The sequence below is a fragment of the Halichoerus grypus genome, chromosome 5 (assembly GCF_964656455.1).
Source record: "Halichoerus grypus chromosome 5, mHalGry1.hap1.1, whole genome shotgun sequence".
Lineage (NCBI taxonomy): Eukaryota > Metazoa > Chordata > Mammalia > Carnivora > Phocidae > Halichoerus > Halichoerus grypus.
Genome location: NC_135716.1, coordinates 28,647,446 through 28,664,645, shown reverse-complemented (window position 1 = coordinate 28,664,645; position 17,200 = coordinate 28,647,446). Strand labels below are relative to the sequence as shown.

At 37.9% G+C, this 17,200-nt stretch overlaps 2 protein-coding genes across 3 annotated transcripts in view; one reads left to right on the top strand and one right to left on the bottom strand.

Annotated features, from left to right (window-relative positions):
• The window catches only part of NUDCD1 (NudC domain containing 1), a 65,139-nt gene extending 59,103 nt beyond the window's left edge, over nt 1-6,036 (bottom strand). The window contains exon 1 of the mRNA XM_078071663.1: nt 5,738-6,036. Within this exon, the coding sequence (XP_077927789.1) occupies nt 5,738-5,855 (118 nt within the window). The 5' untranslated portion in view covers nt 5,856-6,036. The remainder of the gene's footprint in view (nt 1-5,737) is intronic.
• Nucleotides 6,037-6,146: 110 nt separating this feature from the next.
• On the top strand, nt 6,147-15,815 carry ENY2 (ENY2 transcription and export complex 2 subunit). Of its 2 annotated transcripts, none has more exons than XM_036075750.2 (5): nt 6,147-6,239; nt 7,721-7,797; nt 11,481-11,551; nt 12,898-12,972; nt 15,554-15,815. In XM_036075750.2, exons 2-5 carry the CDS (start codon nt 7,730-7,732, stop codon nt 15,628-15,630), a joined length of 291 nt encoding a protein of 96 aa, XP_035931643.1. In that variant the 5' UTR covers nt 6,147-6,239; nt 7,721-7,729; the 3' UTR covers nt 15,631-15,815. The 2 variants fall into 2 exon arrangements, with proteins under 2 accessions (XP_035931643.1, XP_035931642.1); XM_036075749.2 differs by having other exon boundaries at nt 6,148-6,311.
• The last annotated feature ends 1,385 nt before the right edge of the window (nt 15,816-17,200 follow it).

Sequence of the window (17,200 nt, the reverse complement as noted above, 5' to 3'; positions counted from 1 at the left end):
GAAAGTGCTATTAAGATAATCATAAAGAAGAGAAAACACATTTATGGTCTGTACTATATTTATTGAAAAAATCCAAATATAAGTGGACCTGCATATTTCAAACCCACATTATTCAAGGATCAAATGTATTAAAAAAAGAAAAGGTATCAATCTAGAATTCTACACGTGACAAAAATGCTTTTTGAAAACACAAATATAACAGCATAAAGGCCAGGAGGAAAGAAACAGAAGTATACTATTGTAGAGTCTTACATTACAAGTTAAGTAGTGTAACATTATTTGAATGTATCATGTAATAAGTTAAAGATGTATACCCCAAAGCAACTAGTGAAATAACAAAGAGCTATAGCTAATAAACCAAAAAATGTGATAAAAACGATTTCATAAGAAAATACTCAATCCAAAAGAATGTAAAAAAAAAAATGGAAATATGAAGAAAAAAAAAAGAAGAAAATTTTGTCTTCCCAAAGACTAGATAGGACAAACAAGATGAAAGACCCAAACTAACAAAATCAATAATCACATCAAATGTAAACAGTCTAATTAAAAGGTAGAGATTGTCAAGTTGAATAAAAAAGCAAGACTCAACTATTTCTGCCAATAAGAAATACATGTTAAATACTAAAACACAAACAGGTTAAAGGTTAAAAGATGGAAATAAATAAATACACACGCTATGATATTTAGCAAAAGAAAGCCTGAGTGACTATTTTAGTATCAGACAGGTTTCAGAGCAAAGAATATCACCAAGAATAAAGGCTATTTTTTAATGACAAAGGTGTCAATTTATTAAGAGGACATAATAGTATTTACACAACATAACAGAGCTTTATTTTTTTAAAGATTTTATTTATTTATTTATTTATTTATTTGAAAGAGAGAGCACGTGTGAGAGAACAAGTGGTGAGGGGCAGGGGAGAAGCAGGCTCTCTGCTGAGCAAGGAGCATGATATGGGGTTAGATGCTGGAACTCGGGGATCATGACCTGAGCCGAAGGCAGATGCTTAACCGACTGAGCCACCCAGGCACCCCCATAACAGAGCTTTAAAATATATGAAGCAAAAACTGACCGAACTGCAAGGAAAAAGAGAAAAATCCACAATGGAAGAGATTTCAATATCCTTCTCCCACACAAGCATGAACTAAAAGTAATTATGCTGAGTAAAAGCGAGACAAAAAAGAGTACATACTGTATAATTCCATGTATATAAAACTCCAGGAAATGCAAACTTATTTATCGTGACAGAAAGCACAGCAGTAGTTGCTTAGGGACTGAAGCGGGTACGTGGAGGAACAGAGGGCTAGTTACAAAGGGCACAGGAAGTTTTGAGGATGATAACTAAGTTTAATATCTTGATTACGGTGAGAACTTTATGAGTGTGCATATATGTCAAAATTTGCCAACCTGTACACTTAAATACGTGCAGTTTATTGTCAATTATCCCAATAAACCTATTTAATGTGTGTATGTGATATAAAATCATCTGTTATTCACCAGGCATGCTCCAGCCTAGAAGTAAAGCACTGAAAGATGGACATTGGAACCATTGATAACAAAACCAATAGTCTTAAAAGAGAAAACAGACACCAAATGCTACAAAGTACGATAAAGTCTATGACCAGGTACAGTAGGAGAGCAGATTACAGATTCTAATTTGTACAGATTCTATAGTATAGATTCTCACTAGGTAGTCAAGAAAGGAATCTCTGAGGAACTAACATGTAAACCAAGATGAACAAATGGAGTATAAGTTAGCTAGGTGAAATATAGGGGGAAAACATATACAAAGACATTTACACAATGAAGAGTTTAGGAAAAAAATATGTACAGACTGTCCCCAACTTAAACTGGTTCAACTTAGGATTTTTCAACTTTGCAATGATGCAAAAGCAATACATATTCAGTAGAAACTGCACTGTGAATTTTGATTTTTTTTCCCAGGCTAGTGATATGCAGTAGGATATTACTGGTGATGCTGGGCCATGGCAGCAAGGTACAGCTCCCAGTAAGGCACATGACTGATCATGAAGGTAAACAACCCATTCACTTACAACCATTCTGTACCCATACAACCATTCTGTTTTTTACTTTGTATTCAGTAAGTTACATGAGACTCAACACTTTATTATAAACTAAACTTTGTGTTAGATGATTTTGCCCAACTCTAGGTTACTGCAAGTATTCTGAGCACACTTAAGGTAGGCTAGGCTAAGCTATGGTGTTAGGTAGATTAGGTGTATTGAATGCATTTTTTAATTTAACATGTGTTTGTCTGGACATAACCCCATCGTAAGTCAAGGAAGACCTGTATAAGGTAAATGCCCAGAAATGGAATTGCTGGGTCAAAGGGCAATCACAGTTTTATAAAAGAGGGATTTTTTGCTTAGTTCTTTGGAATACATAAACTGACAGTTATTGTTTATGTAGCAAAGGGAACTCTAGAACAATTTACTAACATCATTTAAAACAAGAGAATAAAAATAAACCAGTATTCCAAGCTCTTTGAAACCAGAGCACATCTTCACCCTCACATCCTAAATGCACAGTTTCACACACCATCCACTAACATTTTGCTGAATTAATGTAAACTCCTTGGGTAGCAAAGAAGAAATCAAGTTGCCAAGAGGAACTCCTCAATCATACCTCACTATCTCTAGAAATGACAGTTTTTAAAAGAATTAACCTCTCCATCCTCCTCCTCAGGTAGCAATTCTTAATGAAAACCCCTCACATGAATTATTGCAAAAGCCTCCAAACTGGTCTCCCTGTCTCTATTCCTCCAATCTTCCAAATTCAACCTCCACAGAACCTAAAATTAAACCACTCAATCTCTAAATCTATTTCTTCTCTATACCTAACACCCTAAATGGCATCTCATCACCTCCAACTGTGCATCCCAAACACAGACTGCAAAACCAACAATGGTGAAAAGAAGAGAAAACAATGACAACTTAGCGAATTGTTAATAAAGTTAATGTATTCTGTTTAGAGGACTATTGGGAAAGTTTGCTTCCTGCTTTTTGATGTTAAAATATCCTTCTGCTTATGAAAGAATGGATGAGGACATCAGTTTTTAAGAAACATCTCCCATAAGGAGCTAGAGTTTATCAAGCTAAGCCAAACAAGTCAGTCATAGCAAGACAAATACCGTTTGATTTCAGTCGTATGTGGAACTGAAAAACCAAAACAGATGCACATGGGGAAGGGGGAAAAAAAGAGGGAGGCAAACCATAAGAGACTCTTAACCATAAAGAACAAACTGAGGGTTGCTGGAGGGGAGGTGGGCAGGGCATGGGCTAAATGGGTGATGTTAAAAGTCCATCAAGGAGGGCACTTGTGATGAGCACTGGGTGTTACACATTAAGTGAAGAATCACTAAATTCTACTCCTGAAACCAATATTACACTATATGTTAGCTAACTAGAATTTAAATATAAACTTGAAACAACAAAAAATAAGAAACATCTCCATTTAGCAAATTAAAAAGCTGGCAAATCTTTGACAGCTGAGCTTTATTTTTTTCATTGTAAGGGCCAGAGAAAATGTCTGGGAAACACTGACTTACACACACCGGAGGTGTGGATAAAGTCCACAAGGCAAACAGTGCCCTCACCTATTTTTCTAAGTGGTCTCTACTTCCCCAGGAGAGTTTTTGCTCCAGCTATACAGGACTGCATCATTGTCCTACACACAACCTACTTACTCTCTCCCATTGCTCAGGCTTTTTCAGGATTGGAATGGCCTCAATACCAATTCCTCCTTTTCTTCATGCACTCTATTTATTGAGCACCTACAATGCTAAGCACTAGGGACAGAGTAGTGAACAAAAGAAAACATTACTGTCTCCATGGAGCTCACAGTCTAGTGGAGGAAACAGGATATCAAATAAATATAAAATTAAAAACTAAAAGGATACTGCTTTACAGAGAATGGAAGGAAGGAGACTGGAATGGCGGGAAAGCTAGTCAATAAACTACTACAGTTCAGGTAAGAGATAACTCTAATTTGGAGAAGGGTAGAGGCAAGGAGAAGTCAAATTTTGAGCTGACTGTATTGCTGACAGACTGAACAGGACTAAAAGAAGAAATACTCCATGACTCCAACATAAGCAACTATATAGACTTGCACAATAGTCCCAATTTTTTATGCCTCCCTGGATCTATGCCCTTTGCTATGAGCTTGCTACACTGACCTTACGGCTTGTTTATACATCTTGTTTGGACCAATGGGACAAGAGCAAACTTATTCCCGGCAGTAGCCTAAAAAAAGTGCCTGTGCACTGCTACTTTTCTTGGATTAAGCCTGGGCTAGCCTGCTAAAAATGAGAGACCACATGGAGAAGAGCTAAGCAAAGACCATTTGAAATAATTTTATACCAGTCTATAGCCAGAGAATCCCCAAACATATGAGGAAGTCCAGCCAAGATGAGCGGAGCCACCAAACCACCATAACTGAACAAAGATGCAGGAATGAGTCCAAGCCACTATTAGAAGAACCACCTACCTAACTTGTAGACTTGTGAGCAACAATAATTGCTTACTCTTTTGGCCACTGAGTTTAATGCACAAGCTAAACATAGTGATACCCCATTACTGACATGGGGTAGAAGAAGGAAAGGAAGGGAATTAAAAGAAAAGCTAAGCTCATTTTATCTTACCCCAGTCAATGCTTACCTCTCCTTCAAAACTCAACTTAGATATCAACTCCTCCAGGAAGCCTTCCCAGATCCCCTGGCTGGTTTGGAAAGATATTTAAGTACTACCATTACGTTCTGTACATAACCCAATCACTGTCTTATCACACTGTTTTGTAATTATGTTTATACTTTTCTTCCCAAGAAGCCAACTGCACTTTTATGTTACAGACTGTATCATATTCATCTTGATATCAGCTTGTAACATAAAACAGGCTCTCTCCATAAATATTTCCAAATTTTATAAATCAATTAATAAACACTTATTTGATAAAAGTCCTTTAACTCTAGATCAGTATTTCTCAATGTGTGACCCACTCACAACATGCACCAGAACCAGTAGAGGTATGTATTAAAAATGCAAATCTCTGGGCTCTTTAACGAAAATGCCATTCATTACCTCGTAAGAAAGAACAAGGATGAATTTTTTGGCCAGCCTCAGATACACAAAACAAATAGCAGAAGTGTAGGTACTAAATCAACTTTTCCTCAAAAATTTCTAGAGATGTTCTCTACGATAATGTCCTTAGTCTGACAGCACCTCTGTAACTGAAAACGCTCTGAACTGCAACGGAGTTTCTCTTCTACGAAACGGGTCTCCGCCAGAGGAAACAGGAGCTGGGGGTCCTCCCAGGAGGTGTGGCTTCTCAACGCACAAGGTTACACACGGTTACAGGGGATGCTCGAAAGCGAAACAAGTCCTGAGTTCTCTCCGCAGCAGGGCCCAGGCCAGGGACGGACAGGCGACCGAAGCCCAGGCAGCAGCCGCGTGCCGCTTGACGAACCTTGGAGCCCGGGCGCCCGAGCCAGCGCCGGCCCACGGTCTCGCTAATTAAGAGCCGCGCCAAAGAGACTCCCACTGGGTTCCGGGATGGGCGTCCGTCTCCAGGGCGACCACCCTCGGTCCACCCCAGCCCGACGGGCCGTGCAGAAGGCCCCGGTCGCCTGCCCAAGTCAGAATGGAAGAAAATGAGGGAAGGGTCCGGCCGCTGGCAGCCGACAGGGGAAAGGACTAGAGTGCCGGGGACGCCGCCGCTTCCCACCTGCGTCAAGCTCCAGCTGGTAACAGGGCAGCGGCTCGAGGGAGAGCTTGTAACCCTCGAAACGGGGATCCAACAGAGGTCTCTTCACGCGCAGAGAGCAATTAGCAGCCACCTCCATAGCCTTCCTGGGTCGTAGCGTGAGAATTAATAAAGCTCTTGTTGAAAGGTCCGCGCTTCGCTCGTATCACCGAGGCTCCCAGGCGGCGTGGTTCCCATCCCAGAAAACGCTGCGGTGCGGGATGCCCTCTGGGAAATGTAGTGTCCATGAGGAAGTTGCATGACGGGCTAGGTAGTTTTTCGCAGACTTAACGCCCGCACGACAGCATGGTCTGGACTCTCTTACCCAGAAGGCTGAGCTACTAGGAGGCGGCCCGCGCTGGTTAAATTCTCACATTTATAGGCAGGGCGGCGAGACCCCGCCCCGGAAATGCGTGTTTTAGCTTTCTGTGTGCTTAGGTGCCCGAGCTACTGAGGGTCTAGGTCCGGGCAGCCGAAGAGTGTGGTAGGTAACGGTCGTCAGCGCAAGGGTCATTTCGTCGCTGGGAAGGGACGGCCCTCGCCCGCGGTGATGGTGGTGAGCTATGCCCGTGGTCCTCAGGGCCGGGACCCGGGCCCAGCCCAGGCTCCTTTCGATGTGCTGTCTTTCGTTAGCTTCCCCGACCCGCGCTCGCGGGCCTGTAGGGCTCTCCGACAGGGCGTGCAACTGGAGTTGGCCTGAAGCCAGTCCACGCTTTGTTTTCTGGCTCCTCCCCTCCCGCCTCTCCCGCTGTCTCCGCCCTATTCTATTTTCCCAAAGAATGTCTGAACTGGGAGGGATCCCCTAGCGCCCTCGTTTTACCAGTGAGAAAACTGAGGCCTTTAAGAATTGACTTGTCCAAGGTCACTATCCGTATTTTAGGGGCCAAGGCGAGATCAAGTTCAATATTCTAGGAATGGTACCGACTAGACCTTAGAATTATTTTGGAAAATGTGAGCCTCCAACTACACAAGCAAACATTTCTCAGTCCTTTCTCAGCCCTTACTTTTTCCTGTTCCACTCAAAAAAAATTTTTTTCCCAACTCAAAACTCAATTGCCAGCCTGACTTTTCATATAGGCGAGATGGGACACAGCAAAAGTGGTCCCAAGTTAGTGACAGATTATGTGCAGTAATGTTAGCTTTTTCCAAGTGTCATTCTAACCTCCCTCTCCTTTCTAAATCGCTTTGGTTTTGGTTGTCTTTTTTCACTGAAAATTGAGAATTTTCTAAGTTAGGAATTAGTTTGAGATTTGTTTTTCCCTTATCCTACCAGCAAGCTTTGATGAAGACCATACACAAACACATACTTGGAGCTAGTTTGGCAGTTGTAATTCTGGGTACATTCTACTGAAAAGTAAAGCACTTAGAGCCTAATCTGTAACTTTGATTTTTCACCAACAGTGCTTAATCTTTTATTAGTATTTAGGTTATGTGGCTTCCCCGAAATTTTGAATGCAGTTAAGGTGCAGAAATGATTAGCAGTCAGTTATGATGCGCTGTTAAAGTGTTTTGGGGCTGCTGGGCTCAAAGTGCATGAGTTCAAATCCTGCCTTCACCACTTTCTATCCTGGTGCCTCAGTTTTCTCAATTGTAAAATACAAATTATGTTAATAATTCTTACATAAAAGAACAAGTTTTGGGAATTAAACGAGGTTAAAAAAAATCAATGTGTTAACCCAGTACTTGGCACATAAGTGTTGCATAAAAGTTACAATAGTTATTATTATCCAAAGATTGATTAATAAAGAGTATATGGGGGAAGAAAAATTGTAAAGTGCATTAATCAATATGACTTCTTGGGATGCAGTAAATAATATTTAGAGTAATGACATTGTTAACACATTGTTGAAATTTATCACCCCTTCAGGTGATAGAATGTTAAGTGTGTTGGGATGCTTACCTAGAGGATTTAGAAGAAAATGCTTTGTATGTGTTTTGTATCTGAAAATACATGTTGATGTTCAGGTTAGCAAGATGAACAAAGATGCGCAGATGAGAGCAGCGATTAACCAAAAGTTGATAGAAACTGGAGAAAGAGAACGGTAAGCAATAGATTGTGTTAGTAAATTACATTTAACGTCTTTAAATTATAGTTACGTTATATGTAAAAATCTAAATATCAAGGAACAAAACTGATGTCAGTGGAAGGAATTACAGAAAATTGATATTATCAAAAGTTTCAATTCCTAACATCTATAAAAAATAGGTGTGTTCAATATTGCATGCTTAAAGGAAAGTGAGTCATCTAGAAAGATGAACAGGAAATGACTCAAAGAATGTATAATCAAATGGAAGAGAAAAAAAATCCCAAATAACTACAATTAAAAACATAATGTTACCCAGTTTTTAACAGGGAGATAATGTGGTAGAACCAGTTTTCAGTTTCTACACTCTCAACTTCAGAGCAGCATGTGCTGTTCCTACTCTGAAATACTCTTCTTCCCCTGATCTTTAACTAATTCTAGCTCATCTTTCAGGTCTTAATTTAAACATCACTTCTTACAGGAATCTGTTAAGTCCCAGATCCCTTGTTCTAGCCTAGCATTTAATCACATATTATAACCACCTGCTTTGCTTGTTTGTGTCCTGCAGTGTAATCTAAGTTCCTTGACAGTAGAAATACCATTGTATCCCTAGCATCATCACTAGCACATAATTGGCCAAGGTAAATATTTGAAGAATGAACAGGTTTGGAAGTACTAAACAGAGACTCAGGAATCAAGAAAGGCTTCCAGAAACAGGGTGAAAAGTTGCATAAGAGAAATATATAAGGAACAGGAGGGATCTTTCAACTCTACCTTGGGGGTTAAGGTAATCAGTTACAAAATAGTAAAAGAGTTCCTTCAACTCGGGAAAAAGATTAGCCATTCTTCCAGCCAATAAAGAACAGAAGACATTCTAGGCAGATGGAACAGAATGTGCAAAGTCACAGGGATTTGTTACAACATGATAATGTTCTGAGGAGCTACAAAATTAAAGCTAGCAGGTGAAGTGTGAAGGTGATGTTGCTGTAACAGTGGACAAGAGGAGTGGATTTTGTATAAGTCAGAATTCTTTCATTTGTAAATGATAGAACTCAGAAACCGGCTTAACCAGTGAAATATATAAGCTCATCTAAGTACAAAGTTTAGAGCTCGAAGTTGCTTCAGTCTCCACTGGGTCCAAGCACCCAAAAATTGTTACCAAGAATATGTCTTTCTTTTTCTTTCTCAGCTCTGTTTTCTTCTGTGTTCGCTTTATTCTCAAGCAGGCTCTACCCACAAGGTGGCAGAGATTAGCAGTTCAGAGTTCATACCCTCTGGCTCAGACTACCTTTCTCCTAGTAGTTCCAGCAAAGTACCTGGCGTGATTACCATCTTACTTAGGTACATAGGCCAGTTATGGTCAACCTTGCTTAGGTCTCATTTCCAATGTTGGAACCCTATTTAGATTTCTTACACTAAGAGTGGTGTCAAAGAAAGGTCAGGAAAATGGGTGATGGGTTTGCAGAAACATCTGTTGTTGACTTTATCCTTGGGTGGTGGGAGTCATTAAAAGATCCTAAGAAGGGGGATGACTACATCACATTTGCTCTTTAGGAATATTAGCCTGGCAATGTGGAAGAGAGACTTGAAGGGCTAGACATAGATTACAGAAGAACATGTTAGCAGATTATATCAGATTAAAAATGGAAAACAGCAAAAATAGAAGAACTTATAATTTTTTAAAGTAAAAGCAGCCCTCAATATGAGAAATGAGGAAGAAGACATCCAGAACAATGCCTTGGGGAACTGAGAGGATAGTATTAGCAGTAATGAGGAAAGGGGGTTATTTATGTTTATTTGTTTTAGGAGAGTATTAGCCGTAATGAGGAAAGGAGGTTATTTATGTTTGTTTTTTTTCATTCATGCAGCTTAAAATTACTGAGTTTCTACCATATGCTATGTCCTCTTAAGGTGCTGGAGATACGGTAGTGAACAAAATAAAGTCTGTTCTTTCATGGAGCTTACATGGGAGAAGACAGAAAATAAGTCTGTATTATGTAGATGGTGATAAGTTCTAGAGGAAAAATAAAACCGAGAATAATGAGGTGTGTATTTGAGACAAAAAAATAAAGAAGGCTTCACTGATAAGAGGTCAGAAGGATATGAAGGAATGAGGGGACTCCCAAGAGCCAAGGACCCAAGACAGGAGCTTGCTGGTATTTTGATCACCACATGGAAGCTCATGAGCCTGAATAAATTGGATGAGGAGAAGAAGAGATAAAGTCAGAGGCATAGCTGGGGAGGGGGGCAAGATCATGGAGGATTATTTAGGCTGTAGCATAGATTTGGAATTTTAAGTAAATTGGGAAGCCACCAGACCCTTTTGAGCAGAGGAAGGAGAGCAAAGTATATAAGGGAGGGAGCAGGGGAACAAGTTAGGGGCTTTGGTAACAGTCTAGTCAAAAAAGAAGATGGCTTGGACTAGGGGAGTAATGGCAAAGATGGTGAAAAACATTTGAATTGAAGTATATATTTAAAACTGGAGGGGCGCCTGGGTGGCTCAGTCGTTAAGCGTCTGCCTTCGGCTCAGGTCATGATACCAGGGTCCTGGGATCGAGCCCCACATCGGGCTCCCTGTTCCGCGAGAAGCCTGCTTCTCCCTCTCCCACTCCCCCTGCTTGTGTTCCCTCTCTTGCTGTGTCTGTCTCTGTCAAATAAATAAATAAAATCTTTAAAAAAACTAAAATAAAAAAATAAAACTGGAACCAATAGGAATTGCTCCTCTGGATTTTATGTATAGTGTTAACAGAGTTGCTGAGTGAAGGATGCCAAGTTTTCTAGCCTGAGGAACAAGGATGGACAATGGCATTCTGACAGGGAGAATCGGTTGAAGTGGGAGAGAAGCAGGAGTTGGGTTTTGGCTCTATTAAGATGGAAAGACCTAATTAAATACCAAGATGGAAATGTCACGTAGTGAATGGTTAGAAATATTGAAAGAGAAGTGGTTTGTTTTGGGACATGACATGTTCAAGCACTGAGAAATTACTTAGGTTGAAGATTGAAGATTTGTAAGAATGGGTATGGCAAAAGGATAAGAAAATATTGGTAAGAAAATGTTTAATTACACCCATGATGCCATTAGTTGCTATACACACCATTATTATTATTTTTTTTTACCAGTAGGGTAAAAGAAGATACTGCCAATTAAATTATGATAGGCATACTAATTACTGAATTGTTGAAATGTGGGGAAAAAACAGTCTTAGAATCAATGAAATACCACACTTAGTATATAATTTAGAAGGTTACGGGAAAAAATTGAGGGGAAAGTTTTTGAGGTTAGAGAGGGATATGATGGGGAAGTAAGAGAGCTCAAGGATAAGAGTCTGTAGTCAGAGAATAGATTTTGGAGTTTTAAGATTTTGAGGTGCAGCAGCTTCAAGCTCAAGTAATACCATTTAGAAGTTGTACAAGATCCACAATATTCCTGTTGGTGGAGGTGAGTAGAAAGTGTATGAGAAGGCCAGAGAGTAGAGTTTCTTGAGAATTAATTTTACTGATGATGAAAATGAAGTCCAGAGTTCAAATGACTTGCATAAGGTCAAAGAATTATTTAGTAATAAAACCAAGATTAGGTCACAGTTAAGGTAAAGTTTTTGGGATTAGAAGGCAGGGAACATTTGAACTTTTGCTTCAAACATTCCTACCTAAAATATTGTACCTTGTTATAGTTTAATATGAAAAATTTTCTTTCTCAACAGCCTCAAAGAGTTGCTGAGAGCTAAATTAATTGAATGTGGCTGGAAGGACCAGTTGAAGGCACACTGTAAAGGTAATCAGTTTCATTTACAAGATAAGCTAATTTCATTCTTCTTGTTGGCTTGGGGTTCACTAGAAAAATAATAGGCAGTATTTTAAGATCTATCGAGTGCTGAACATAATTTTAAACAAATAGAAAATTCAATCTTCTAGTAATGATTTCCCCCTGTCTCCTTTTGGTAGAGATAATTCCTGAATCTTTAGAAATTTTCTTTTTTTTTCTTAAAACAAGTGAGGCAAGATTTTTTCTGGCATCAAAGTATGCATTCCATCCTTTTTCAGTGTGCCTACTCAACGTGAAACATTAGTTATTCCTATGTTTTTACTTTATAACAAATTGAACACTTTATGATTGGCAGAGTCCATGGGAATTATATCTCCTGGCTTTAACAGTGTTATTTTTGAAAATTTACCTATAAAAGATCTTAGGTAATTACACTTATTTTTTAAAATGTAGAATGGAAGCTTATAAAATTGCTAGGTATCGATGATGATGCCACTAGATAGTTGATACATGTCATGAAGATGAGCCTCTTCTGGCTCGGCTTTGGTATACTGGAATTCTGGATATTTTCAGTGAACTCCTATTATATTGTAATGGTTTCTACAATTAATAATAGAGACTATTTATATTACTAACCCTAAGAAGGCAGTGTGGCACATTAGAAAAAGCATAGTTTCGGGGGTCATACAGACCTTCACTGAAAGAGACTGGAACTGGATTTCAGCTCATGTTTGGATGAGTTATTTACTTTAAGCCTCAGTTAGGTCACTTGTAAGTGGAAAAATGTCCAGCCCATTAGATTGTTAATGAATATCAAATGCCGTAAATCACGCAGCACATAAGAGTGTTCCAGTAAATATTAACTCCTTGCCCTCTTCTCTCTCCTTTGGCCCAGCCTCGAGAAGAGAAAGGAACAAAGGAGTTGTTCTATTCTTTAATTTTGGGCAATGAAATTACAAGTTAGACTCAAATAATAGCTTTTTACCCCTTCCATACATTCAAGAGCTGGTATGATTATGGTGAAATAAGATCTGTACAGTTATATGTTTCCAGCTTTTTACACATAATTAGATTTGACTTTATAGTCCAAATTCATTCTAAGTGTTATAATAATTGTTAAGTTACAGGTTATTTAGCTGAGAGATGAACAGGCTTTTAAGATTTTGATCTGGTGAATAATGTGTTTAAGGTTGAACTAAATCTTCATTAGAAAAGAAAAAAAGAAGTGTCCTCTTTTTTTTTTTTTAAAGACCAGTCTGCACTCTAAAAACATGATCTTAACCCTTCCTCTATGAAAATCTTTCTTACAGATAATGATTTTAAATGATATGATTTGTTTTTTGCTTTTGCATAAGAGGTAATTAAAGAAAAAGGACTAGAACACGTTACTGTTGATGACTTGGTGGCTGAAATCACACCAAAAGGCAGAGGTAAGGAATACAAATTGTGTGAAAGGAAAGGTGTGCTGAAGACATGATTTCTCTCTCTCTCTCTCTCCCTCACTGGTTCAGCTTTTCTTTCTTTTTATAGGGAAAAACAACCTTTCCAGAATTATTTGGGTACTTGCATTTCCTCATTGGGAAAGATTATAATTGCCTTCCTGCCTCTCTAGCATAGTCTTGAGTAATACATGAGATAAGAGGTATAAAATGTTTTTGGACTCTAAAACAGTATACAGATATAAGTTGATGATGGTGGTTAAGACAGATAATTTTTAAAATGTGGGATTTTTGTAGAGGCAAGTATTACCTGAAGCTAGGATTTATAAATTTTATTAGATATGGCCCAATTTCACTTAAATATTTAATAATTCAAAGTTTTACTCCAGCCCCAGGGTCAATGCTCTTCTCTTGTTTTTCTTTTTAAAAATAAGTAAAGCTCTGTCTTCTTAAGTGTCTAAATTAAGAATTTGGTGGCTCTAAAACTTTGTGTTCTGGGTAATCTGTATTTAAAATTCACACTACCATCATCTTCATTTCCTTACAGAAGGCAAAGGAAAGAGATGAAACAGTATATTAACATTTATGATATGTAATAAATATTAAGAACTACATTACATTGTTAGCTCAGATGTGGCTACATTATTTTCATTTATTTTGTGAAAGGGTTTCTTTTGGTAATTTTAAGTGAAAGCAGATAAATTAGATAATCCATTATCTGTTTTGTCACACAGAAGTAGTAAAAAGAATTTAAGTGTAAAAAGTAAAAAAGTTTGAAAATTATTACTAGAGAGTACTAATTCTCTGAACTACCTGCTGGGGTAGAGCTACAGAATCCTGTAGTCCTTTCCAGCCATCTGTAGGCTGTTTACAGCTAAAAAAAAAAGACTTTTTCATCAAGTATGTCTCAGGGAAAGAAAAACAAAATATAGTATTTATTGTTCCCCAGATGGATTTACATTTTAAAATAATATCCTCCAATTTCTTTTTCTATTTTCCTTCTGTAGTTTATGCTTAAGCTATTACCATTTTGGAGCTGGTTATACAGGGCAGAAATTTTCTTTGCTTCTCCTTCAACACTTGTGTCTTAGACATTTCAACCCCTTATAGCTCCACTGCTAGAAAATGAGCAAATACAGAACAGAGAAATAAAAATAAATCTTTTGTTTTATGTTCTTAGTCTTCTTTATAGCCAAGAGAAGTATTTATTTTCTTTTTTTAACTAACATACAGTAGAATTGACCATTTTTTAGTGTGCAGTTCCATGAATTGTATACACATGTACAAATTCATGGAACTACCCTCCTCCCCGCAAAAAAACTCCCTCAAGCTATCCTTTTATAGTCATACCTTATCCCTAACTCCAAGGCAACTAATCTATACTCCCATCACCTTAATTTTTATTAAAAGTGTGTTTAATATACGTACTGATCACGTTTCCAGTGGTCTTGAATTAATTATGTAGCTTTTATTTCTAGCAGGCTTAAACTAAACAATCTGTAAAGAGGAGTACGTGTCCTATTTAATTTGTGTACTTATTTTTGGAATACTGAACTGTATCTGAAATATTTCATTTCCTTTGGATACAAGCAAGTAGCATTAGAAATTTTAGTTAATTCACTATTGTCCTTATTTATTAGTAGCCAAGAAAAGAAAAAAAATAGTGTAGATTCATTTGTTGACATTTAATAGTAATTTAAAATTACAAAGAGCAGGGCTCTAATTAAAATTTCAAAGAGCAGGGCCTTTTTTTTTAGTGTGATACCCTGAATAGATAATAGTCACATGGTTCAAAATTGAAGAAGTAAAAATACCACAAATGTAACTCCTGTTGCAATTTTTGCATCTTGCTGAGTCAGAGAGTATGTGCACTTACTTCAATACAGTATTGCCAAATTACCTTCCCAAAAGTATTGTACCAATTTATAATCTCCACCAGCTAATATAAGAGAGCCAGTTTTCCCTCAGTGTTGCCAACACAGGATATTACTGACCTTTGGTTTTTAACCAATATAATTGGCAAAACATGCTGTTTGTGGTTTTAATTTACATTTCAATTATGAAGTTACACCCCTTTTATGTTCAAGAACTGTGTTTTGCCTTTTCTTCATTTCTTTTGCTCATTTTTCTATTAGTCTGATCTTTTATCAATTTGGAGAAATGCAGTGAGAGATCAGCCCATTTCTATAAGAGTGTTTTCCCACTTTTTGTCTTTTGCCTTTCTTTATGGTGATTTTGACCCACTTACTAAATTGCCATTGTTGATTTATATCAAATTTATCAATTTGTTATAACCCTCTGTTTCAAAAAGGTCTTTTCCACTCCTAGTTTAAAGAATTTTCCCATATTTTATTCTCGTTAGTGTGCAGTATATTTAGGTATTGGATAGTTCACTCAAATAATGAATTGCAAATATACTTTATTTTTTCAGCTATCTTTACCTCTTTCTTTTTTGAGGCATATGGGTTATTCATGAAATTATTTTGTTAATTCTGAATAAAATATCAAATACCAAATTGACATATATTAATTGGAATCTTCTTACTCCTATATTTTTATTTTTGTATTTCAGCCCTGGTACCTGACAGTGTAAAGAAGGAGCTCCTACAAAGAATAAGAACATTCCTTGCTCAGCATGCCAGCCTTTAAGATTGGATGAGATTGTGTTGTTTTGTGGTTTTATTTCTGAAAGTAAAACTTGCCATAAATTAGGAATCAATTTCCCAAAATAAAATCCTTTTTTGTATGATGGTATACAGTTTTCAGTAATGATGTATACATTGTATTGATTTTTTCCCTAAATGTGTTATTTTAATAAATATCTCATGAATGAGTTTGAAGTTTCCTTGGATTTTGGAATAAAAGGGACTTTATTAATAATATACCAGATTTGTTCAGAGGAAAATTCAGCAATTGATATAGTTTAAGTGTTAAGTATGTGCATATCTCTGTGCTAACAACTGAGGAGGAGTAAGCAGGCTCTTCTTAATGTCTGGATGTGGTGTATCCCTCTTTTGAATCTCTGCTATTTTATAATACATGTCCCATCTTGTACTACGGATGTCTTATTTCTGATTTGTTATAAATGCTGAGGGTTGGGACTGGGTCTTACTCATCTTTATGTGCCTTCCTTATTCCTCAAAGAATTTACCATCCTATTGGAAGAGAGAACATTTGCAAACTGGCTCCACACCAAGCTCCTCTTTCATACTCTACTCATCTGAACTTTGAGAGCAGAAACTCTAAATTGCATCCCCACATACTAAGGTCAAGAAAGAACTTTATGGGAAATAATCTCCACCTGTAGCTTTACTCTGACATCAAGATTGCCAAATCCAATGGACTTTTGTCTGTTCTTATGTGACCTCTGCTGGAATGAGAATGTTGACCATCCTGCCACTTGGAACTTTCTTCCCACTACTCACATTGTGTATTCCTACCACTGGAAGTTCCTTCTGTGTCTTGTGGATACCTTTTGCTGTATGGGACTTCAAATAATGGTGTTTCTTAGCGTTCCCTCCTGGGCCCTCTGCTTGACTAATGATATACTTTCCCTGGGCAAATCCCAGGAAACTTGGGTTGGACCATGGATTCAAATACAAACTTGTTGATAAATGGTAAATTGTTTCTCTAAACCAGACTTCAACCCAGCCTCCAGACCCGTATACCCAACTGCTATGGATCAGCTTGCTTGGATGTTCCATAAACACCTTAAACTGACCACACCTAGGATAGTGACTTCTTTTCCTCCAGTAACTGCCCCTACTGTGTTCCTTATCTCTGTGAGTGGTACCTCCCAGACCTACAGATTACCAGAGCTTGTTAAAATACTGATTCAGAAGGTAAGAGATAAGGCACAACATTCTCTATTTCTGACAAGCTCCCAGTCAATGCTTGTGCAGCTAATGGAGGACCAGTTTGTAGCAAGGTTGTCGACTGTCCACTTCTGCAGCGGGCTCCTAATGTTTCCTGCTGTCGTTGTTTCATGCTTCCTCCAATGACTCTTCCACACTATTACCTAAGTGACCTTAACTAAAAGTCAAACCTTGTCATTTTAGTCTACCTGAAATTTCTCAGTGGTTCTTAGTTTACAACGTAAAATTCAAGCTTGACCATAGCAACCAGGTCTGACATTTACTTCTAGTTACTCTAAAGAGTCCTCAAAAGTATCGAGTTAATTCATCCCTAAATACAAAACTTCATCAACCTAGAAAGCCGT

Bases quoted from the DNA above. Each gene is read 5' to 3' on its own strand.
- ENY2 (XM_036075749.2), top strand. The intron at 11,552-12,897 runs GTAATCAGTTTC...CTTTTGCATAAG, and splicing joins GTTGAAGGCACACTGTAAAG to AGGTAATTAAAGAAAAAGGA. The intron at 12,973-15,553 runs GTAAGGAATACA...TTTGTATTTCAG, and splicing joins AATCACACCAAAAGGCAGAG to CCCTGGTACCTGACAGTGTA.